Raw genomic sequence first — 22,531 nt, 5'->3', positions numbered from 1 at the left:
AGGGCCCGTCCTCAGGGGTGCCTCGCCTCAGTCTGAGCGCTCCTCTCCTCTCCCAGTGGGAACGCGCGGGGAGACGCTGACGGACCATTCCTTCTCCCAGTGAAGTCCACCCCACCTGGACCTTCCTTGCTGAATCGTGTCCCAAGCCACTTGGGCCTGATCTCAAGCCAAGATCCCGAGTTGCATTTGGCCTTCCTCCTGACCGAAGTGCTTTAGGCTGGGTTCTGACCCATGATGTCACGTTGCTTCCAAGAATGTATGGAGTCAGAGGTACTGGGACAGGGTGCAGAGTCCTCTCCGCCTAGACCCTTGTGAGTGGGTGCAGTCCCTGGGGCAGTCCTTCCATCTAAGCAGAAGGAACTGGGAGGACGACAGGAGCCCTGGGGCAGGGGAAGGGGGACATCAAGGAACAGGACCACCTCTGGGCTCAGACGAGGGGCAGCAGTGGCCACAGGGCATTTCAGAGGCGTCAGACTTCAAGGTTCTGTGGCGGGGGGTCCAGGATCTGCCCTCAACATGGAGGGGACACAGATGTGGTGGCCACCGGTCACAGATGTCCGAGAACCAACCCAGAAGGAAAGAAAATGCTGCGAGAGAAGCCCCCGTGACAGGAGGGCCTTGTGGGGACAGGCTCGGCGAGCACTGGAGCCTGGGCCGTGGGTCAGAGCCCCAGGGTACAGCGGCACCCACCGCTCCACAGGAGGCAGGCCATGACGCTGAGACCAGCGGGCCTGGCCCGGCTTCAGCGTCGAGCCCCGCAGACTGAGTGAGGGAGAGGGGCCGCGCGGCCTGCTGCAGGGCCCTGGGCCACAGGAGGCAGACCCTCCAGGAGGCCTGCGCTGCCTGCCGGACCCGCCCTGGGCCTCTGCTCCTGGCCTTCCACTCTGGCAGTAAATGTTTCCTTCAGCCAAACCACCCTACAGTTCAGGACCAGCCCGGCACTCCCCAGACGCTGTGACGGAGGGCGGGCTGTGACTGCAGATGGGGACCCACGTGGCCTGCACGTCTTAGCTGCAGCCCCACGAATAAGCGGCCAGTTGACCGCTCCGACAAACCTGGGGTAGCCAGCAAGTTACACCCAATTCAAATAAGGCAGAAATTCTATTGGCTCAGAGAAGCAGAACAGGACAGGGCGGGTGTTCTGGAAATGTGGCCACCAGAGACCTCAGCTGAGCCTGCCTGGCTCTGCCTCTTAAGGACGGCGCCCTCTCTCCTCCTCACAGGGGCTTCCTCTGAGCTGGAGGCGCAGCCACGCCAGACGCCATCTCCGTTTCCCCCTCCAGGGCAGACTCTGGTGGGGCTCTTCACCCTTCTACCCTGAAACGGGGTTGACGGACAGGAAGGGCGGTTCCGTCTGGGTCACATGGTGGAAGTGGGGGGAGGACAGGGGAGGAGCTGCCCCCCAACTTGGAAGAGGTAAGCTCATGCCCAGCAGCACCCCAACTTCTGAACGGAATCCCAGGGACACATCAGGCCACCCCACCACCAGGTTAGCGCGCCACCCCGAGGTCTAAGGTTCCACCTGCTCCCCTGCTGGTGTCCACCTGGGCCCGCTGCTGCCTCTGGAGGAGCCACGGTGGCCGCCCGCGCCCCACCTTGCTAGCTGTAGTTCCAGGCTGCTTGGGATTCAGGCCTCCTGGAGGTCCGTGTGTGGAGGCCACTCCCTCCACTCTCCCTGCTCTTCAGGCCACCAGAACGGTAAACATCCCGCGGCCTGGCTCAGAGGCCTGCCCTGCCCACGGTGCCTCCTCACCTGTGGAGGGATCTGCCATCGGCCTCCGTCTGCCCCCGCTCCCTGCCACCAGAGCACATGCATCCTCCCGCTAGTTCCACGACTCTCCTGGGGTCTTGCAGAAGCGCCAACGCTTCTTTTCTGCCTGTTTGTTGGGTTCGTCTCCCTGAACAGTAAGCCATGGCCTTTGTGGAGAGAGGGTCTTGGTGGCTGCTGGGCTTCCCAGGGCTGCTGATGCTCTTCCAGGGCCTGCTCTCCACTGTCACCCCAGCTCAGCTTCTGGCAGATCTACTGAGCCCATGACCGACACTCCAGCCTTGGCCTGCTCTGCCCGGGGCCAACACATGCCTAGTCTGGCTCTCCCCGGGGTTTGCATGCTGTGGGCTATCCAGTCCCAGATGGGCAGGGATCCCAACGTAGGTTCCAGAGGGATGCCCAATGCCAGACCGTTAGTCTAGCCTCATGCTCTGGAGTCAATGGGCCTCCCAATGGGCCTTGGAACCATGCTCTTCTTGTTTGGCCAGGGAATGGTGCTGGCGGCTCTTGACCTCATGCTCTGGTGGCTTCTGCTGCCTCTCTTCTTGCCTCTGGATCTGGCACTTCATGCCAGCATTATCTGCCCCTTTCACCAGTAAACCCTGGGTCCCCAGCCCTGCTCCTCTGGACCTATAAGTCACTGGGCCCCTCTGCCTGGCTTCCCCCACAAAGATGCCACTGCCGAGTTCAGGCCTGGTCTGGGTGCTGCTCAGAGGCCTGCTAGTCTGAGGGTGCACCCCTCTTGTCTCCCTTTTCAGTCCTGGTCCATGCCCCCTGCCCCAGGCTGGGAACCAGAGCCCAGTTCCAGGGGTCCACTCGGATACCCGGCGAACCTCTGCCCTGAAGGAGGTGGTGACTCATCGCCGATGCCTGGCAGCCCAGAGCAGCTCCACTCCCCGGGGCCTCAGGTGGGTGTGCTTCTGGAGGCACGCAGGGACGGTGGAGTGTGAGCGGTGGCAGCACGCCAGCAGGCAGGTGTCCAAGGAACACCCAAGTCACTGGGAGGAAACCCTCAGTTATCACGTAACCTGGGGAGAAGGGGTGCGGCCGGCTCTGAAGGCGAGGCCGGAAGTGCGCGGGCGAGGTGCTTGGGCCATCAGTGGAGATGTGGAAGGAGATGTGGTGGAAGCAGCTGCCACACGGCCACTGCACAGGCACCCTTGCTTTTGTCATCCTGAGGGCCACACGTGGCCCTGCTCTTCCAACCTCCCCAACATGACCCCTGGTCCACCCACCATTGTGCCTCAGGCTGCGCCATCTTGTGCCGCTTCTGCTGCGGTGTGCTGCAAATGTCTAACAACGGGCTCGCGGGGGAGAAGGCTCTGGTCTGTGGTGCCTGCCCATCCCTAAGGTGTGAAGGCACCCACCATGGCCAGTTTAAGTGACCGGAACGATGTCACCGAACAGAGTCGGGAAGGGAAGCGTGCTGGCGACGTTCCATCCTATTTCGATGCGACAGATGCAAACACCTCTGGGACAGGCAGGAGTGAATGTAGTAATTACAAAGGGACAAGCTTTGGATTTTCACTGCCTTTCTTTTTAATAGAATTTAGTGGATCATAAGGTCTCATGATTTAAGTTCTGGTAATGGCTATATTCAAACACGGCTTACAGACCTCCTGAGAAGGGAGCCACGTGTTCTTGTGGCTGCTCCAGACCACTGCTTCCTGCCCAGGCGCCAGAGCAGGGCCTGGTGGCTCTCTGCTCCCAGCAGCCCTGGAAGCTGCCGGTCCGTGGAGCTTGGCCTCCCCATCAGAGCTCAGGCGGTCGGGCTGCCCGCTTCCCTCGCCAGGACCTCTCGTCTCAGCGCCCTCAGCCTCCAGCTTGCGTCCTCAGCCTGCTCTGGGCCAGGCTGACCTGGGGCCAGTGCTCTAAGAAAGTCACCCTGGAGTGGCCTCGGGCAGCCTCCTCCCCATCGCCTCCACGGCCAGGCCTGAGGCCCTCCCAGCGCTCCTTCCCTGCCTCCCTGCGAACTCTCGCACCCGCCCCTCCTCTTTCTCACACCCGGTCCTGTCCTTGGCTTCCCGATGCTCTGGTCCCCTCCTCTGAGAGCTCATGCACTCCCAGTCTTTGCTGACCCGGTAGGGAGAGGACTCTGGATCTGTCCGTCTCTCTAGGCTGACCTCTCCCAGTTCTGCCACCTCCTCCAGTAAGTCTGCCCATCGCTTCCATCAGGGGCTTCTGCTCTGACGTGGAATTCTCCCTAGAAGATGGACAGCAACTTGAGGGCCAGTGGGACTGTGTCTCCACATTGCGACACAGCGCAGCTCCAAAGGACGTAGCTGCTCAACTGAATTAAAATGGGGAGGCTATGCCACAGTGAGTGAGGTAAGTTCTGAACACCCTGTGCCGTAGGTGTCCCAGCAACACCCTCGGTCCGTCACCTCTTCTATATCCACGTCTTTCCACGCAGACTCGGGCCTTGGTTATGTGACGTGCTAGGGCCCAGGGGGGAACAGCACGCGCGATGCTGGTGAGACCCCAGAAGAACCACCATGTAGGGGGCGAGGCCCACGTGGGGAGACCCAACTCAGGGCCCAACTCCCAGGCCCAAGTGAGGCCCTGACTGCTCTCTGACCAGAGGCACAACTGAGTCCAGACAAGTCCAGCAGAAGCAAAGAGCCCCGCCCACGGCTGATCCACATACTTGCAGAACTAATGAACTGTTTTAAGCCACTAAGTTTCAGAGGTGGTTTGTGATGTGCAAAGGCCCAGGCACTGCTCCAACCGCAGTTCACGACGGGCAGCGCAAGGGGAGGCGAGGACGGCCAGGCAAGCAGGCCCAGCCACCCAGCCACAGGCTGCACTTTGGGAGATGGGGGTCCCAATCCTGCACCAGGATGAGGGTGAGGGAGAGGCATTCCATGCATGCACATCGAAGGAGGGCACCCCAAGCTGGTTAATCAAGGTAGATACCACTTTAATATAATATTTAAAAAATCAAATCAACACATTGGCCCATGTTCCAGCTGCCTATTTTTGTTAAAAAAAAATTTTTTTTATTGGAATGAGGGCCAGGATTAGGGTTAGGTAAGCCAAGTAGGGTTATACAAGTCCAGGGTAAGCTTTGTTTTTTTCATTAAAAAGTCTGGCCTTTTATCATTTTTTTGAATTTGGTTTTAAATTTTTTTTTAATTTTGCAGGGCCTATGTAGGTTAGGCAAATGCTCTACTGTTGAGTTACACCCCCAGCCCTTTTCTAAAATTTTTGGAGATGGTATCTTGCTAAGTTGCTCAGGATGACCTGGAACTTGCAGCCTGCCCCTGCCCTCCCAGTGGCTGAGGCTACAGGTGTGCACCACCATGCCTGGATTTAGCTCTTTCGGTTTGGTCTGAATCCTTCCTTACCTGTTGTCAGACTCTTGGTATCCAACTGGCTTGCAAAACACTCTCCCTATTATTTTCTGTCTTAAGGTCCTGACTTCAGCTGTTGTTAACCAGTCACAACGCACTATGAATGAAGCCAATGAGATCAAGTGCTTCTCAGAAAAAATTGGGGGCGGAAAAGAAAAAATTGGGCTGGGTACAGTGGCACACACCTATGATCCCAGTGACTCAGGAGGCTGATGCACGAGGATTGCAAGCTCGAGGCCAGCCTGGGCATCTTAGTGAGAGCATTAAAATAAGATAAGAAAGGGTTGGAGGTGAAGCTTGATGGAAGGACTCTAGCCTAGCATGTGCTAGGTAGGACCTGGGTTCAGTCTCCAACGCTGCAAAAAAGAGGGAGGAAAAGGAGGAGGAGGAGAAGGAAGAAGGAAGGAGGAAGGGAGGGGAGGAGGAAGGGGAGGAAAAGGGGGAGGAGAAGGGGGAGGAGGAAGGAAGGAAAGGGAGGAGGAGGGGGAGGAGGAGAGGCGTGTGGGGTGGCCAGAGAGCTGGGCACAGCTTCCAGGGGCAGAGGGGCCCACCATTACTGAGGTTCTAAGACTCTTCTCATGGCTTCCCTTGGTAGGTTTCGTGGGCAAATCTTAGGCCCCATGGCATTGATCTCCAGATGATACTTTTAAAAGTATTGGCTTATTTGTTTATTTGGTATTTTCCCCTGTAGATCGGGTTCATGTCCAAGCTCAGCTAACTCAGTGGAGCCAGCAGATAGTTGGACTATTTATGAATAAGTCATTGGTATCTAAAAAGCACATTTCCAGTGCACAGCTGTGGAAGGTGGGGGTGCCCAGGCGGGGCCTCCCAGGGCCTCCCAGGGCTGCGGCGAGAGGCCCGGTGGTGGTCCTCCTCTCTCTTTAAAAGATGAGCTTTCCTTCTTCCCCAGTGACCAGGCATCTGCCAGTGAGACTTCTGCTCCTCTGTAGGCTCGAGGGAGAGACAGCGCTGGCTCAGGCTGGGGAGACGTGGCTGAAAGGACGACTCTCCCCGCCCCGGGTGTCTGCTGCTCCAGCGCCAGGCAGGGAGAGGCCGTGCCAGGCGGCACCTGAGGAATCCCAGGGAGTGGACTGGCGGGACAGGAGCACCCGGCCGCTTATTTGTAACCACGGAGTGATTCCCTGTGGGGCCTCTGCTCCCCACCTGCTTCTCCACACTGGAGACCAGCGCCTGGGTTTGCACCCAAGATGTCTGCGGGCCAAGCCGGGAGTTCAGAGGCGCTGCAGCCCAGGGTTCCACGGCCTTCTTCCCCCAGAACGCAGAAGGACACATGCACTTTCAGAGAACTGGGACGTGGCTGCTGGGCTGGTCCCACCACACCGAGTTCTAGGGTGCCTGCCAGAGCCACCGCCAAGAATGTCCAAGACCACCAGGCACCTGGCCCACCATGGGCTTCAGTCATCTCGTGGGGAACCTGGCTCTTGCTTGCTCAGGGGACTTCTACTGGCTTCTGCCTGCTCTCAAGGAGTCACAGGCCACTGAAAGATGAGGACCACGGGGATGTCTCCACTGACGGCAGACAGCACCTGGGACCCAGTGGGGACTCTCACTTCCCTCCCCTCCCCACCCTCCTAACCCTGATTAATTTCATGATTTTATAGTGTGGGTGACATTAAGGGTACTGTGCTGTGCTGACGCTGAAGGTGACTTTCTTTCCTCTGTCCTCAGACTTGGGCCTGATGTTATCCTTGGTAAGAATGGGAGGGACTGGTCATCTTGCTGGTGAGCTGTTGTTTGTGGTCTTTTTAAAACCTTTTTCTTTTTCTTTTTGGTACTGGGAATTGAACCCAGGGGTGCTTTACCACTTCAGTTATGTCCCCAGCTCTTTTATTTATTTGTTTCTTATTGTGACCCTCCTGCCTCAGCCTCCTGAGTCGCTGGGACTACAGATGTGTGCCACGTCACCTGGGCTTGTTCATGTCTTAATGCAGGCAGGGAACCAGAGGGCATTAACTGGTCAGTTTTCTAAGGCATTTAAGCACTGTGCTGCTGGGTGCCGTGGCCCATGCCTGTAATCCGTGACTCAGGAGGCAAAGGCAGGAGGACAGCAAGGCAGAGGCCAGCCAGGGCAACATAGCAAGACCCTGCCTCAAAAAAAAGAAAAAGAAATGGAAATAAATGAATAAATAAAAAAGGCTGGACTGGGGACGTAGCTCAGTGTTAGAGTGCCCCAAGTTCAATCCCTAGTACCGCAGATAATTAAAAAAAAAATTTTTTTTTTTTTTTTAAAAAGAACCCCATGTAGAAGCACAGGGCTGCTTTGAAGCCGCCGGAGCATTTCACATTCTGTATTCGAGTTTAAACCCAAAAGAGAGTTCGTGGAGAACGAGCTTCCTGACACTGGGTCCCCACTTCCAGCAGCTGGTCCCAGGGAGGAGCGCGCTTCCACAGGGCCGCAGTCTGGGAAGAGGCCCTCTGGCTCCTGACCTTTCCTGGGGCCTCGGCTTCTCCTCAGGAGCCAGGGAGATGGCAGGGCTTGCAGGTGTGGCCTCGGATTCTGCCCAGCGGGTACCAGGAGGGCTGGGGATGCAGGCTGAACCCTGGGCCCAAGGTCTCCTGAAGGCAAAGGCCACCCCTCTCCTGTGGGCGTGAAGGTGACCAGGAAGTGTCCTCTTGCCAGGAAGGCAGTAGCAGGCGTCCCCAGTCCTCCCATGGCTCTCCTGGGTGAGAAAGTGCTGGATGGTGGACTCTCACGGCCTCACTGCTGGTGGGCCTGAGGGCTGGTCCCTCCTCAGCTCTCTAGCCGTCCAGTGTCTCCAGACAACTGTCTCTTCACATCTGTCACCTGCAGCTGCTGGCTGGCAGAGAACGGGAAGCTGGCTGGTCCTCAGGCAACGTGACGGTGATGCTCAGGGAGAGAAGCATCCTCACTTCCTGTAAGACTGGCTGCCTAGGGAAGAAGAGCCAGAGCAAGCCGCCAGCGCCAAGTGATCTCGGCACAGAACCCCTCTGTCCCACACAATCCCTCTTTCAACCCGCTCGTGTGAAAGAGAATAAAGAGAACTTTCCCTCCCAGGTCCCGACTCTTGGCCAGGGCACGATTTGCTTGGCCATGGTCTTCCCTACAGGAAGCAGGCCACCTGGTTGGGCCACCTGGTTGGGTGGCCCGGTGAGGTCTGCTGGGTCCAAAGGACACACTGACCCCACTGCTCGAGAGCTGGGCACACTGGCTTAGCCGTGTGAAGCATCTGGATGTGTGACCAGCGCAGCTGTCAGCTCTGGGGGCTAATCATGTGATATTATCACCCATACTCCCCTGACCTGGTGCGGCCTGGACACTGGCAGGGTCAGAGCAGCCGTTTTCCCTGGATCTTCCGCAGCTGCCTCTGGATCCAGGAGGAGGGGCCTGACCTGAGCTGAGGCTTCGCTCAGGAACAGGGCCCTGTGGTGGCTCAGCCACGGCCAGGGCCTGCACTTGCAGCCCACAGGTCTCCAGCTAGGTGTGATGCCCAGGGCCTGGCCTGTGTCTCAGTGTGGCTATTTCACACTGTTTGGCCTCCTTTGCTTTGTCCTTTCATTTCCCCTTGAAAAGGTCTAGCTTAGTTGGGGTGTGGAGGTGGCAGGGTGGGGAGTCAACAGGTTGGGGTTGAGAGGGGACATAGAAAGCTGAGAGGTGGTCCTGACAGGGAGCACAAGGGCAGGAGGGAGGCCCTAGGACACAGTGGGGACCCTTGGACCCACCCACCATGGGCCTATCTGGTGGCCCCACCATCTGGCTTGTGAGGAGTCACCCGCTTCCGTTAGACTGGCCAGTGTCAGGGCCCCACAGGGACAGAGCTGTTGGGTTGAGGCCTGGGTGGGTTTCTCCTGCCAGAACGCAGGCCTAGTTCCAAGGCCAACCTCATTAGTGGGGACAGGCCAGGGCTGACTTTGTAAGCCCATGGGGTGTGGGGGGGTTTTAATCTCTAAGGGATTCGGCTTGGAGGGTCTCTGCCAGCTTGTGTATGAGCCACAGAGGCCAAAGCAATTTAATAAGCAGAAGAATTAATGAAGGACTGGTCCCTGGGGCCAGGGAAGGCACCGGAACTATGGAAGGGAAGTGGGCCTTTACCACCTGCTCAGTGGGCACACCCAGAGGGTCCACGGACCCAAAAGTGCAGACGCGGGAGCGCCGCATGCTTTGCTTGGAGCTACGGGCAGGGCCCAGGCTGACTCACTGTGCAGGCCCTTTGCGGAGGAAGCCGTGGAGCCGGGGCGGCTGGTCTTCTGGGGGCCACACAAGGAGAACTGGGGGGTCAGGGCTGAGGCCTTTGCTTTGGGTGGGTTGAGCTCCAGGGTCCCCAGAGTGTGGGGGGTCCTTGGCTTGCAGGTGAAGGCCGGTGCAAACTCCCTAGGGAAAAAATGCAATCTGGAGTCCCAGCTACCGAACAACGGTCAGGATCGGAGGAGGAGGAGGGCAGCTGCCCCCTGAGCCCTAACAGGTGCCAGGGAGGCACCGTCCCCGGTGTGGGTGGGGAGCCGGAGCACAGGGCACCCACAGGCAAGAATCCTGCCCTGTGGAGCTCACAGTCCAGGTGAGGAGGGAGAGCGTGAGAAGCAGATCCCAAGGGAATGAAGGTGGGGAAGGGGACGGGGCCCCGGAGAGTAGGCATCTTAGATTGGATGGCCGGAAGGCGCGTCAGCAGAACATGGTGCCCAAAGATGTCAAGGTCCCAAATCTCTGGAAATCGTGAATAGGTTAAATTGCATGACAAGGTGGAATCAAAGTTGTAGACTGACCCGAAGGCTCCTAAGTTTGCAACCTTCCTGGGGCTGCTCATGAGCCAGGCTTACAAGAGGCGGATAGTCTTGGCTGATCTAGGCAGGCCCAGGTGATCACAGGGTCCTCAGAAGAGGGAGAGGGAGACCACCCAGGAGAGTCAGAGAAAGACATGGCTGCGGAAGAAAGGCCCAGAGATGCACCCCTTCCAGAAAAACCTGCAACCAGTGTCCAGGAACTGGCCACCAAAGGGGGAAGGAGAAACCCAAGAGGCAGAAAAACCCAGGACTGCACAAAGGCAAAGTGCTAGGGACTTATGGACAGAAATGTGTCTCGGACAGTAGCAAGACAGAACGCCCCCACCCCAAGGCAGTAGAAAGTGATGTGTTTGCTGAACCACACACAGGGGGGCCTTGGCTCACCGAATGTCCCTGGTCTTTCATAAAGCTATTTGCGTGTCCAGTGTGGGGTCAGAAACAGTCTATGGCTATACAACATGCTTGGCTGACTATCTTAAAGACCACTGGTCTCAGAGGGTGTGGGATGCATGCCAGGGTCACCTGGCAGGCCAGAGGTAGTTTTGACCAAGTTTTGACCAAGATGGTTCTAGGTCAAGCTGGAACCCGTCAGCACTGTTGCTGGCTTTGAGGATAGAAGAAGGGCCACAAGGAGGGCCAACGAGTATAGGTGGCCTCTAGAAACAGGGGCAGGCAATGAATAGGTTGTCCCCGAGAAAGGAATGTACCTGTCAACACACCTTGATTCTGGCCCGGTGACTTCTGCCCTACAGAGCTGTAGGTTGATATATGGGTGTTGTTCCGGTCTCTAAGTGTGTGAAACCTGTTCCAGCAGCAATGGGAAGCTAACTGTAGATGGGGTGGGCAGGGAAGGTCTTGCTGAGAAAATGAGAGTGACCCCTCAGCCCTGTGAGCAGGCATCATACTTCATTTATCAGATGTGCACTGTAAGAGTCCAGAGTTCATGAGCTTTCCTGAGTCACACATGTAATCAGCAGGCAGCCGAGACCAGGGGACTTTGAAGCCACAGGTGCCCACAGGATGCAGCCTGGTGCAGCAGCTTCACCAGACATGGTGGCCCTGTGGGAGCGCTAGCTCCCTCCTCCAGTTGCTCCCGGCAGGGGCTGGAAGTGCGGTCTCTCCTCCTGGCCGGGGTCTCTCACCTTGACTTCCTTACTACCTGGATGTGCCGATCTACCTGACCATGTCTGTGAAGACTTGGAGCCCCCAGAAGTCACCACTCAGTGAGCTCAGGTGGACTCCAGCTCATGGCACATGCCAGCCACTGGCGGTGTGCTGTCTTCCCTCCCCAGAGTGGGTGCCTCAGCCTGTGGGCTGCACCTGGTCTACACACAGAGGGCTGCCTAGCCTGCTAAAGGACAGACGGCCCTCCAGGCAGGACACAGAGATGCCGGGGCGGTGGCAGGTGTGCAGTGCCAGCTGGGAGAGCAAGACCCAGGACTCCAGCAGGCATGAGCAACAGGCGTGCTCCCTGGAGTGGCCAGTGACTCTCAGGTCTGTCCTTCCTCCCTCCAGCTGGTGGCTGGATGTGAGCAAGTTCCCTGACACTTGGGGAGCCTCAGTTTCCCTCCTCTATGATGTCTACGTGATGATTCAGTGAGGTCTCACCCTGGGCCACAGGCAAGTGCTACATTAAAACAGGGGTCATTGTTGTGGGAGCTTCTTTAGAAAACTGTGGATTTTCTATTTTTCTATGTACCCTTTGTCTTTCTATTGAGAATATATCACTTTAATTTTAGGAAAACAATACTGACAACATCTGAAAAGTCTCTAAATTCAAATTAGGAAAGACTGGCATAAAAATGGCCCCTACTTTGAACCAGAAGCCTCAGACCAGATTCAAAAGGATGGGGAGGACATGACTCTACTGCATTTTTTAAAAAAATGCCAAATTAAATCGGGTCTACTGGCGCACAACTATCACCCCAGCTACTCAAGTCAGAGGCTGAGGCAGGAGGATTCTGAGTGTGAAGCCAGCCTAGGCAACTCAGTGAGACCCTGACTCAGAATAAAATAAAAAGGGATAGGTCTACCCCATCGCATTCTGGACTCACCAAGACTCCTCAATAACTGGACCAGTCCCTTCAAATTCCTTCCTCTGCAGACTGTTGACTTGTCTGTTGGGAGAATCCTGATTCACACCTCAACAGTCACGCTCCACTGCCCTTTGCCCTAGGACACCATCCTGGTCAGACCAGGGAGAGAGGATCCTCAGACAGGGGCTCCCTCTGGCTGGCTCCTCCCACTGGCATTGGTCACTGTCCTTGACCAAGCACCAGGGAGCCAGCCCCTTCACTTTGGGGGCTGCTGCAGGAGGTGGCCATGTTGACATCCTCGTCCTGGGCCACTGTCATTGACCTCTGCAGAGATGAGGGAGAGGACACTGTTGGAGGCAGGATGGATTCCATGTCCCCACCCCAGCATGCTGAGCTAGGCAGAGCCAGGAAATAGCACTGGCCTGGCAGAGAAGGCCAGCAGGGCAGAGTAGAGAAAGGAGGCGGAAAGGAAGTCTGGGAGGGTGACCACCTATGACAGAGAGGTGTCTGTTGCAGGAACACATGGCACCGGGTGCCGAAAAGAAGGACAGTTTTGTATCTGTGTAAACTGGGAGGTGCCCCAAAGACAGGCGGCCAGAGCCACGCCGATTATACCAGCAGCTCCTCAACAGAAACACGGTGCTGGAGGAAGAGCAGTAATAGGCCGCGGGAGAGTTCTGGAATGTTGCCCAGTCTCGCCAGGCCAGAGCATCCCCACAGAGCGTGAAGGCACAGATAGGGCTGTGACGAGGGCACTCAGGAACCTAAGTGATCCCTGCTCCCAGGTCTGGAACTGCCCCTCCCTCACAGCTGCAGACCTCACATCCGGGTAGGCAAGAGGTCTCCCTCAGCAGCGGGGCGTATGCATGCGAGTGGCAGCTGCCCTACTCCACTTGCCCAGCGTCCTGCTTCTGAAGGTGTGGCTCCTTCTAGCTGGATGGACTCTACCTGTCCTGAGCTGCCATACTTCCTTAGGGGACACGGGAGAGGGCAAAAACAAATGGAGACAAGTGTAAATCTTTCTCCTTAAAGTTTTGGATTTCAGATTTTTGTGGATTTAGGAACATTTGCATATGTATAATGAGATATCTGGGGAGGACCTAAGTGTAAACACAGAATTCATTTATGTTTACATATACACCTTATACACCCAGCCTGAAGGCAATTTTATGTGGTATTTTTAAATATTTATGTGCAGGAAACAGTTTCCTGGTGTGGAATTTTCTATTTGTGGCCTTAGTGCTCCAAATGTTCCGGATTTTGGAGCTTTTCAAATTTTGGACTTTCTGCTTATGGATTTCAACCTTTACTTGCCAAAGAATCACTTCCTGTCTGTGGCAGGACAGGCCCTTTGGCAGTGTTTGCCTTCATCCCCACTAGGGATTAGAGAGGAGAGTCCATCTGAGGAGTCCACTTCCCCACCTGTTCCCAGCTCATGTGGAAAATGCCTTCCCATCCAGTGGGGCTGCTCTCTGGGAGTAGCAGGGCTACTTCTGGACCACACCAGGTTGTGGTGGGCGGACAACAGGGATGGGAAGGTCAAGCCAGAGTCAAGGCCATGCTGGGTAACCAGGGCTGGAACAAGGCCCTGCTCATTCTGAGGAGCAAGTCAGCCCTGTGCTGACAGACTGACGTATTTCCAGGGGAGTCTTGGCTCTTTGTGATAAATAAAAATTTTTCCCTTAATGAATGCTGTGTGTTTGTGTGTGTGCGCGCGTGTGTGTTGCTAGGGTCGGGGGCATTCTATCTCTGAACTACATCCCTCCCGCCACCTGTCTGTTCCTTTTAACTTTGAGACAGGGTCTCAGCAAGTTGCTGAGGCTGGCCTTGAACTTGAGATCTTTCTGCCTCAGCTTCCCGAGTCTCTAGGATTACAGGTGTGTGGCACCACAGCCAGCTGATAAATGCATTTTTAAAGCCTGGTCAACAGTGTCTTTTCCCAGCTACTCAACACTAGGGATTGTGAGAAGTTGATAGAAAAGAGAAGAAGGGGGGGGGGGGGCTTTGCCACAGAGGAGGGAGGAGAGAGAGCAGAATGTCAGGGTCTGAAATTTACCCAGTTATCAAACGAGGAATTTTACAGAAGTCTGTCATCCCATCTCTGGTCACCCAAAGCCACTGCTCTGGGGCTCCTGCCACCGCCCAACAACTCTTCTGGGATGAGGCTCTGCCCTTATGAGATAGAGAGAGAGATAGAGAAAGAGATAGAGATAGAGATAGAGATAGAGAGATGGAGACAGAGAAAGAGAGGGAGAGGAGAGGGAGGGAGAGAGAGAGGGAAGAGAGAGGCGCTGACACGGGAAGCCGAGGGCGCACGTCCCCTGCACAGGGAGCGGTTCTTTCTCCCCTCTTCTCTGACATGTGTTCCGACAGCCAGGTGTGGGACACAGAGATAGCCAACCTGTGTGTGGTGTCCGTCTTTGAGGACAGTGGGAGCTGGCTGGGGACAATGTGACAAGGCGGTGAGCCCCGTGCCTGTGGCAGGGGTCCGTACTGCTGGGCGCCCGCAGCCTGGGGCAGAGCAAGGGTGCCGAGCTGCGGCCCCGGGGGCTGCAGTCAGCGGTGAGAAGAGGCTGGGGTGGGCAGAGAGTGGCAGCCAGCTGGGCAGCAGGCGCCACACTCTCCTGGCACCTTCTGCTCATGCAGACCCCTGGGATCAGGCTGAACACCAAGGTTGGATGGTGAGGGCAGCTGTGTCTAGCTGAAGCTTGGTGGTCAACTGCGTGACCCCGCTGAGCCTCGTGAGGGGTCGTTGCTAGGAAGTGGGCCTCCGGCTCCTGCCTGTCATGAAAAGGGTTGTTTCTGGAGCGCGGGCTGTCCCCAGTGATGAGCCTCATAAAGGGCTCAGAACCCACAGCCTGGAGGGCTGGTTTCTCTGACGGAACCTGAGGAGGATCTGCTGGCCCTGGGCCTGGCCCTCTGAGGTCTCTCATTCTGAATCTCCTCCCCATTTCAAGAGGGGCCAGAGAGCCCCTGATCCAGCAGACAAACTCCCGCTTCAGTCACTCAGACAGGGAGGACAGGGAGATGGGCCCCAGGACATGGGCCTGCAGCCATTGGGCTGGAGGTGGCCAGGTCCTGGAACCCAGGACCCCACCACCACCCCGGCCTCTGGCTCATCCTGCCACATTTTACAGCCTCTGCCCCGTAGAGGCTGAGCCCTGTAGGGACCTCCACCTGTCTCCTGACTGGCAGAGCAGAGCAGGATGAGGCAGGGCAGCTGAGGTGGGGCTTCAGCCAGGGGCCCTTCTCCTGCGCTGCCTCCTCCCTGTCCCTCCTGTGCCTCCTCCCTGTCCCTCCTGTGCCTCTGACTTTCTCCACAGAGGGTGCAGCTCTGGGTCCTCCTGCCTACTCTGGGTGGCAACCGCAGCTCCCAGTGTGCCTGGGGCCTCTAGAACTGGGGGGAACCCCCGTTTCTGTGGGGTTCCCATGGTGGCCCTGCAGGCAGGGCAGTAGCACTCCTTAAGGGGACAGCTGGCTGGCTTCCTGGAGGGAGGCACAGTCACAGGGACCTGGGGCCTGCTCACTGCAGACGCAGGCATGGAAGCCCTCCTGCTCCACCAGGAGGCTGGGCAGGGGAGGCCGGGGCTGGGGCCGGACACTCCTCTCACGCAGAGACGCTGAGGGCGTCCGCCCTCCATGTGTGCTAGCCCCGCAGTTTGGTGTCCAAGGTTGAAGTCTCCATCTTGAGTCACTCTGCTGGCAGGGTACCTGTGGCCAGGTGGACATGGAAGGGGCAGCGGGCGAGTCTGGGCTTGGGACAGGCTGGTCCGAGACTGGACTGGCCCTGCTGCTGTCCCTGAGCAGTTCCCTCAGATCTGCAAAGGGACTGGAGGGATCACAGGAAGGTCCTTCCTGACTCTAAAGGGCCCTGTTCTGTCCTAGGAAGCTGACGCCACAACCTTCTCCATCTCCCCCGCCACCCGGCTTCTTCACACCTGAAAAGCAAAGGCAGGCTGCTGCCCCCAAGTCCCCAAATCACATCCCTGGAGCACGGTCACCCACTGCTTCTTGAAATTGGTCTCCGGGGCGTGTTTGTGAGTGTCCCCTCCTTGGCTCTGACATGAGCTGGGGTCATCGGGCGTGGCGGCGACAGCCCACGGGGTGCTGACTCTGGAGAAAGCTCCAGGCTGTAGTCCGAGGCTGGGCCAGGGAGCCCGGCTGGGCCAGTGCTGTCTGTCCTGACACCAGGCCTCGCGAAACCCCGCGCCCTACCTGTTGGCCTCTCCGCTGCCGGGGTCCTGGGACACCTCCTTCGGCCAGCCGCGGTCCGCCGCGGGGAACAGGCGAGGCTCCTCCTGCTGTCCGGCCGGCGCCCACCCTCCTGGCTGGTGGTCCGAGGCTATGGGGAGAAGAGAGCTCAGTCTGCACCTGCGCTGCAGCCTCCGAGGCGCTCTTTCCTGGCTCCGCCGCAAAGCCAGGTGAGCGGGCAGCCGGGCAGCTCTGCACGCGGACGCCTGGGAACTTGTGTTCAGAGGGCGCAGCGCAGGAGGCTCCCTGGCTCCTCTTGGTCCTGGGGACAGCCTCCCTGGGCCAGCACTCCGTGCCTCGCAGAGCGGCTCTGGGGCACGTGGCTCATCGGGAACTCAGTGGTGTCCTGTGTTGTTTCCAAACCTGGCAGCACAGAGGCGGGCTCTCCTCACCACCCGCCCCAAGCTGCCTTCAGGCTGAAGCCCTCGGTGTACCGTGGGTGCTGGCAAGTGCCCAGGTCCAAGGCCCAGGCCACCAAGCCACTCAGGAGACCCGCACGGGGAAGCAGAGACGCTGCGCGGCCCTCCCAAGGGCCTGGGGTCGGGCCTGTCTCTATTTCAGATGCCATGCCTGCTTCCTCCCCAGCCCCAGCTCTCTTCTAAGCGCTACAGCCCAGGGTCCCTCCCCGTGACATGATGCTGTGACAGGCTCTGAATGCCCTAGTTGGTTGCTTCTCTGTTTTCTTCTTCTCCTGTACTGAAGATCGAACACACGGCTTTTTACCACTAAGATCCATCCCTGGCTCTTCATATTTCTTATTTTGAGACAGGATCTCACTAAGTTGCTAAGGTTGACCTCTAACTTATGATCCTCCTGCTTCAGCCTCCCAATTGATGGAGATTACAGGTGTCTAAGTCACTGCACCAGGCAGAGCTGCTCCTTAATCCAAGCTCCTCTCAGCTCTTCCATTTAGAAAACACCTCAGCTCTATCCTAAGTATAAAGGAATCTTCCCTGCAGGTTTTCTTGAGCCCAGAGCTTCCAGATAATTCTATTTGGACTTATACAAAAAATTCACTTCTGCCAGGCATGGTGGCACACCCCTGTAATCCAATCGACTTGGGAGACTGAGGCAGGAAGATCAAGTTGGAGGCCAGCCTCAGCAATTTAGTCAGACCTTCAGCAACTTAGAGAGACCTTACCTCAAAAATAAGATAGATAAATAAAAAAGACGGTTAGGACAAATTTTATAATTTATGACAAATTATTTTTATCTCATTACAAAATGTTAAATCACATAATTTCTTAACTAAATTTGTTATCTTTATAATAGACCACTATTACTGAGAACATCAGCTTTGTAAAATGTTCTCCTAAACCTTATATTTTAAAGACTTTATATGAATACTTTTAGAATACAAAGAAACAAGTTAACAGCACTGATGTTTTTATATTAACCAAGTTTAACTTTCAAAGAAAAATTTAGAATCTGGAATGTAGCATAATACTCTAAAATAATAGTTATTGTTTAACCAGAGTTGGACAAACAATTATTTTTATAAAGACTGGTTAATCTTAAAAAAAAAAAAATGGTTGGGATGTAGCTCACTGGTAGAGCATCCATGAGTTCAATCCCCAGTACCTCAGGGGGAAAAAAAAAAAAATCATTCCTGATATGGAGGCTGACAGGTGGTTTTATTTCCAGTCCACCCTGAAGTCTACCTGGAACTAGAGTCTGTCCGGAACTAGAATTTCTGGCTTCTCTGATCCCATCTTGGTGGGCCCACTCGCTGGGCCTGTGTGTGCTCCCTGCTCAGGGCACTCAGAGTAAGACCCAGGGGACAAAGCCCAAGTGTGACGGGCAGACGGCGCTCCGACAGCTGGATGCACAGGACTTCCCAAGCATCTCAGGAGCCCCCACGTCCTCTGGGACCAGCACCGCCCTGGGAGAAAGGAGCCCCCCGAGCCCCCCAGGCCCCCTTCTCCAGCACACACCCTGCCACATGCCACCCTGTGGACGCTGGGGTCCCACCAAAGAGCAGGCAGAGCAGGAGCTGGGGGGAGGGCGGGAGGGAGGCCCTCGCGGGATCTTGATATTCAAGATAAGTCTCGGCAGGTGGGAAACTGCATTCCTCAGGCTGATGGTTTCCACGATTTCTGAGCCGCATTCTTGGGTTTTTCTCTTGGGAACTATTTCCTCTTGGCTCCATGGGGCTGAGCCCTTTGCTTAAGAGGAACGTCCATCTTGGCCCTGCATGAACTGGCGGAGCCGTCTGGGTCCCACAGGCTGCTCCTGAGTCTGTCCTGAGGGTCTTACTCAACAACTCCAAGTGCAGCCCAGGAGGGGCTCCCAGAGGCCTGCAGGAGGGGCCTGATTCCCAGCGCAGCCAGGGACCCCTGTGGGGAGCAGCCGCGGGCCAGCTGTGTCTGTGGCAGGTGAGAGGACAGCGTGGAGGAGAGAGCTGGAGAACAGGCCTGCGTGCAGAAGCGTCCAGGGGAAGTCGGTTCAGGAAAGAGCGGCCCGGGGGAGGGTGTGCGAGGCCAGCCCACCACTGCCGCCCTCACCCGCTTATCAGCCACCGCGCCCTTGCCAGGAGCCCAGAGGCGGCCTCTGCTGGCCTCCACACAGCCTCATGGGCACAGACGCCGAGGCTGCTTGCCACCCCTCTCTCAGGCCCAGGCTGGTGAGGGCAGGAGACCAGCTGGCCTCAGTCCACCCAGGGGTGAGGGTCTGGGCAGAAGATGGGCTGGCTTGAAGGAGGGCAGAGGAAGACGCGTGCACCCCGGGCAGACCACCGACCGGAGGATCGTGTGGCCGCACCAAAGGCAGAACTTCCGCCAAGTAACAGGGTTTTAAGGAGAACTCAGGGTCAGCTCGGCAGGCCCAGGCGAGGGCCGGTGACTTTCCCCGTGCCAGGCAGGGGACCGAGAGGGGCTGAGGCTTGTGACGGCCTGTGGAAGTGGGAGAGGAGCCGGCGCTGAGGCCGGCGGGCTGAGCAACAGGGGCAGGCGCAGGGAGGGACCCGAGGATCAGGGAAGGGACGCGGCGCAGGGCAGGCTGCCAGGTGCCCCTGCCGGCACCACTTGGGAAGACCAGCTGCTCCCTCCTCAGGCGCAGACTCAGGACAGCGTGTGACCAGCAGGCTGGGTGCCCTGGAGGGTGCCCACCATGTTCATGTGAGGAAGTAGGATTCCACCAGCCGCAGCGACTCGGACGGCTCTGTGCACGACAAGCTCACGGGCCTCCACCCTTCAGGTGGCAGCACGGTAAATCCCTCCCAGAGAATCAACCAAGGGCTGCCTGAGGCCCAGGGCAGAGCACCTGCCCGGCAGGCACGAGGCCCCCGGTTTGGTGCCAGCCCCACCAAACTAAAATCAAACCATCACACTTATAAGCAGGACTGGCAGGGAGCCCTGGTGGCCGTTTTGGTACAAGGAGGTCCTGAGGCGCTGAGCCGCCCTGAGTGGACTGCAGAGGCTGCTGGAGGTCCAGGCCTGTGGGACCTGCACGCACTTTCAACTCCAGGGCATTCGATCAAACTGGCCGAGATTCTATGAGGACCGAAGATCTCACAGGGCAGCAGAGACCGCGTGGTGAATTATCGAGCTAGTCACCTTTACAGACGGAGCACCAAGAGTCACAACTTAAAACACAAAATGACTGCAGACCTAAGTTGGGGAACTGCTCCTCAAGAGCCCCTTAGGCACACCTGTGACCCCAGCTACTGGGGGGGCTGAGGCAAGAGGACCACAAGGCCAGCCGGGGCAACGTAATGAGACCTGTCTCAAAATGGAAGAAGGGTGGACGTAGCTCAGTGGAACAGCCCCTGTCTAGCAGGGAAGAAGCCCTGGGTTCAATCCCCAGTACTAGAAAAAAAGAGAAAAAAGAAAGAAAGAAAGGAAGGAAGAAATCGCAACCTCCCTCCAAGCCCCTCCAGATCCCCAGCGGCCTTCAGCCTCACAGACCAGCCCACCACTCCGGCCCTGGTCAGAGCCTTGGGTCCAGTTGTGAGCAGACCCTCCAGGTTCTCAGATGTTTCTCATGCTGGACTCTGACCTGCTCCTGGTTGTTTTCCTATTTGAATGGAAATTAGAGTCTTATCTGAACTGCCCACAATCTTTTTAATTTCCTCTTGAAAATTAAAAAAAAATACTTTGTGCATTTCTGATTCAAAATACTTATTATTTTTGGCATCTAAAAACCACTCGTGCCCCCATCCGTCTGGTTGATTCAACTGGATGCTGCGGAGCACATTTGGACCCAGGGTTGTTTTGCTGCGGTGGCCCTTGGACTCGGGTAGCCTTCCCTGGCACCGTGGCCGGCCCTGGCACCAGAACCTGAGGCACTAAAGCCCGGGTCACAGGTCTACACTGCTCTGGTGTGAACGTGGTTTGAGTGGGTCCCCCAGGGGGTCGCAGGCTGGAAGCAATGTGGAGGTGGTGGGCCCACCAGAGGTGGGGTCCAGGGCAAGGTGATTAGCTCAGGGGGCACTACCCTCTGGAGGGATTGCAGTTCTCATGGGACTCTACCTAGATCCCTCTGGAGTGGGTTATAAAAAGAGCAAAACTGGCCCTTCCCAGCCTCTACTTCTTGTCCTGCCATATGATCTCTCCCCCTTGCGTGCCCCTCCAGGATGTCACCAACCATGTTGACCCAGCCAAAAAAGCCCCACCTGAGGCTGAACGAATGGGGCCACCTGAACTTGAACTTTCAGCCTCCTAAACTTAGTTAAATAGACCTCTCATAATATGCCCAGCCTAGGTGTCCTGTTACAGAAACAGGAACTGGTTAAGGTAGACAGTGTTTGGAGATCCCAACTCCAAAGTCTCACATAAAACCTTGGTTCTCCCGATCAGAAACCTTGCTCCCGAAGCTCGCAGATGTGAGCGGCAGGCAGACATAGAACTCCAGGAAGGAGATCTGGAGGACCAGCCCAGCCTCAGGGCTGGCTGTGTGATCAGAGACCTGCAGCCTCTGTGCCCTGGGGCTGTGGCTGAGGTCAGAGGGCCTTCCAGGAGCAGGCCTGCACCTGCGACCCTGCTGTTGCTTCACTTGGATTCTCGATGTCATAAGCCCCAGAACTGTCCCCATATGCAGCAGTGTTCTTACATGAAGCGGTGGTGCAGCACTCAGGGACACTGGGCATGGCCTCCTTGCAGATGGCCAGGCGAGCGGCGGGCAGGGCCTGCAGGCAGCCATTTCTGGCCCATTGGCCATTCTGGGGAGAAACCAGATGGTCTTCCATCCTACAGAAAAACACGGAAAACAGCGATCAGTGCAGACAGCTGGGGGCACCTGCCTGTTGGCCACCTGAAACACCATAAGCAGACCCGGGGGGATGTGCCTGAGATTCTTTTGTGAAATTGGTATTTTTAAAACCCTTCTGAGGATATTGGCAGAAACCAGGCCTGTGAAGCAGGAGCCCCACCTCACTCCTGTTAGCCCTGCTGGGAATCCACAGGGACACAAGGGGCTGTGTATTTCTAACACATAATTATGTCTTACATCTTTGGGTGACATGGGCCCATGATATTTCAACCAAAGAGCTTAAGGCACAAATCTGCTTCTTCTCCAAGGATGCAGCAGATGCACGGAAGGATGAACCCAAGCAGAGAAGAAATGACTGCTGTCACGTCAGCCGTGAGCAGAGGGAGGTAAGAGCAGGACTGGGGAGAGCCTGTTTTCTTACACCACCACCTAATGACGTGGCAGGAAGCCCCCGTGGGCTGACTCAGTGCCCAGAGGGGTGGAGGTGGCTGTCTGGCCAGACCCAGGTCAGGCAAGATGGAGGCTGGAGTGAGCTGCCAGGGACAGGCTCCTGGGGTGCCCTCCACAGCCCCCCAGAGGACCTTCCAGGGTGCCTCGGCAACAGAGGAGACAGCAGTCACCACTCAGCAAGGGCCTGGTGGGGACACACGATGACAAGCTTGTACCTGCCTAGGGCTGACTCTGGAGTGGCTTCTTAAATATCAAGTCCTCGAGGCTCAACCCAATTAGGAAAGGCAAGGAGACACGCCCGCAGCCCGAGGGGTAGGAAAGACTTCTCTGTGCAGGGACCTCAAATCCAGAGCTGGGGTTCTCTGGAGTCCATAAAGGGAGAGCTTCTAGCAGGGGACACTGAGCAAGGTGAAGCAGGGGAAAGAGACACTTATGCTGCCTTGTTACAGAAAGATTTAAGAAACGGCTGCTGTCCTGCCCCACCCACTCCTCCAGAAAGGCCCTATAAGACGGCAGTGGGGTGTGGGGTGCCCTGGGGGGCGCTGAGGGCGGGGGTGATGACTGAGAAGACCCTGCCGCCCAGGCCAGGCCAGGCATTCAGACGTGATCTCTCGGTGGTGGGGTGAGGAGCCAAAGAAATGGTCCTGGGTGCCTGGGAGACCACCCCGCCATGGCCGTGGGACCGGTCAGGAGGCCCCCAGAGCTGG

At 56.9% G+C, this 22,531-nt stretch overlaps 1 protein-coding gene and 1 long non-coding RNA gene across 7 annotated transcripts in view; one reads left to right on the top strand and one right to left on the bottom strand.

The window, feature by feature from the left end:
• Positions 1–1,373: 1,373 nt before the first annotated feature.
• On the top strand, positions 1,374–4,608 carry LOC306658130. 2 transcript variants are annotated; one of them, XR_013762972.1, is made up of 3 exons: positions 1,374–1,416; positions 2,527–4,096; positions 4,182–4,608. It is a non-coding gene; the product is annotated as an uncharacterized lncRNA (long non-coding RNA). The 2 variants fall into 2 exon arrangements; XR_013762973.1 differs by lacking the exon at positions 1,374–1,416 and adding an exon at positions 1,742–1,888.
• A 3,095-nt stretch (positions 4,609–7,703) lies between these two features.
• ARMC9 (armadillo repeat containing 9) overlaps positions 7,704–22,531 on the bottom strand; it is a 132,198-nt gene continuing 117,370 nt past the window's right edge. For 4 of the 5 annotated variants that reach the window (XM_079134853.1, XM_079134851.1, XM_079134849.1 and 1 more), the window contains 3 exons: positions 21,216–21,352; positions 16,131–16,257; positions 8,904–9,472 (listed from right to left, as the gene is read on the bottom strand). In XM_079134853.1, coding sequence (XP_078990979.1) covers positions 9,190–9,472; positions 16,131–16,257; positions 21,216–21,352 — 547 coding nt within the window. In that variant the 3' untranslated portion in view covers positions 8,904–9,189. Of the gene's footprint in view, positions 8,033–8,903; positions 9,473–16,130; positions 16,258–21,215; positions 21,353–22,531 lie in introns of those variants that run through there. The other variant, XM_079134852.1, reaches the window with a different exon arrangement.

Source organism: Sciurus vulgaris (assembly GCF_902686455.1).
Source record: "Sciurus vulgaris genome assembly, chromosome: 3".
Lineage (NCBI taxonomy): Eukaryota > Metazoa > Chordata > Mammalia > Rodentia > Sciuridae > Sciurus > Sciurus vulgaris.
This window is presented reverse-complemented; position numbering and strand designations above follow the sequence as displayed.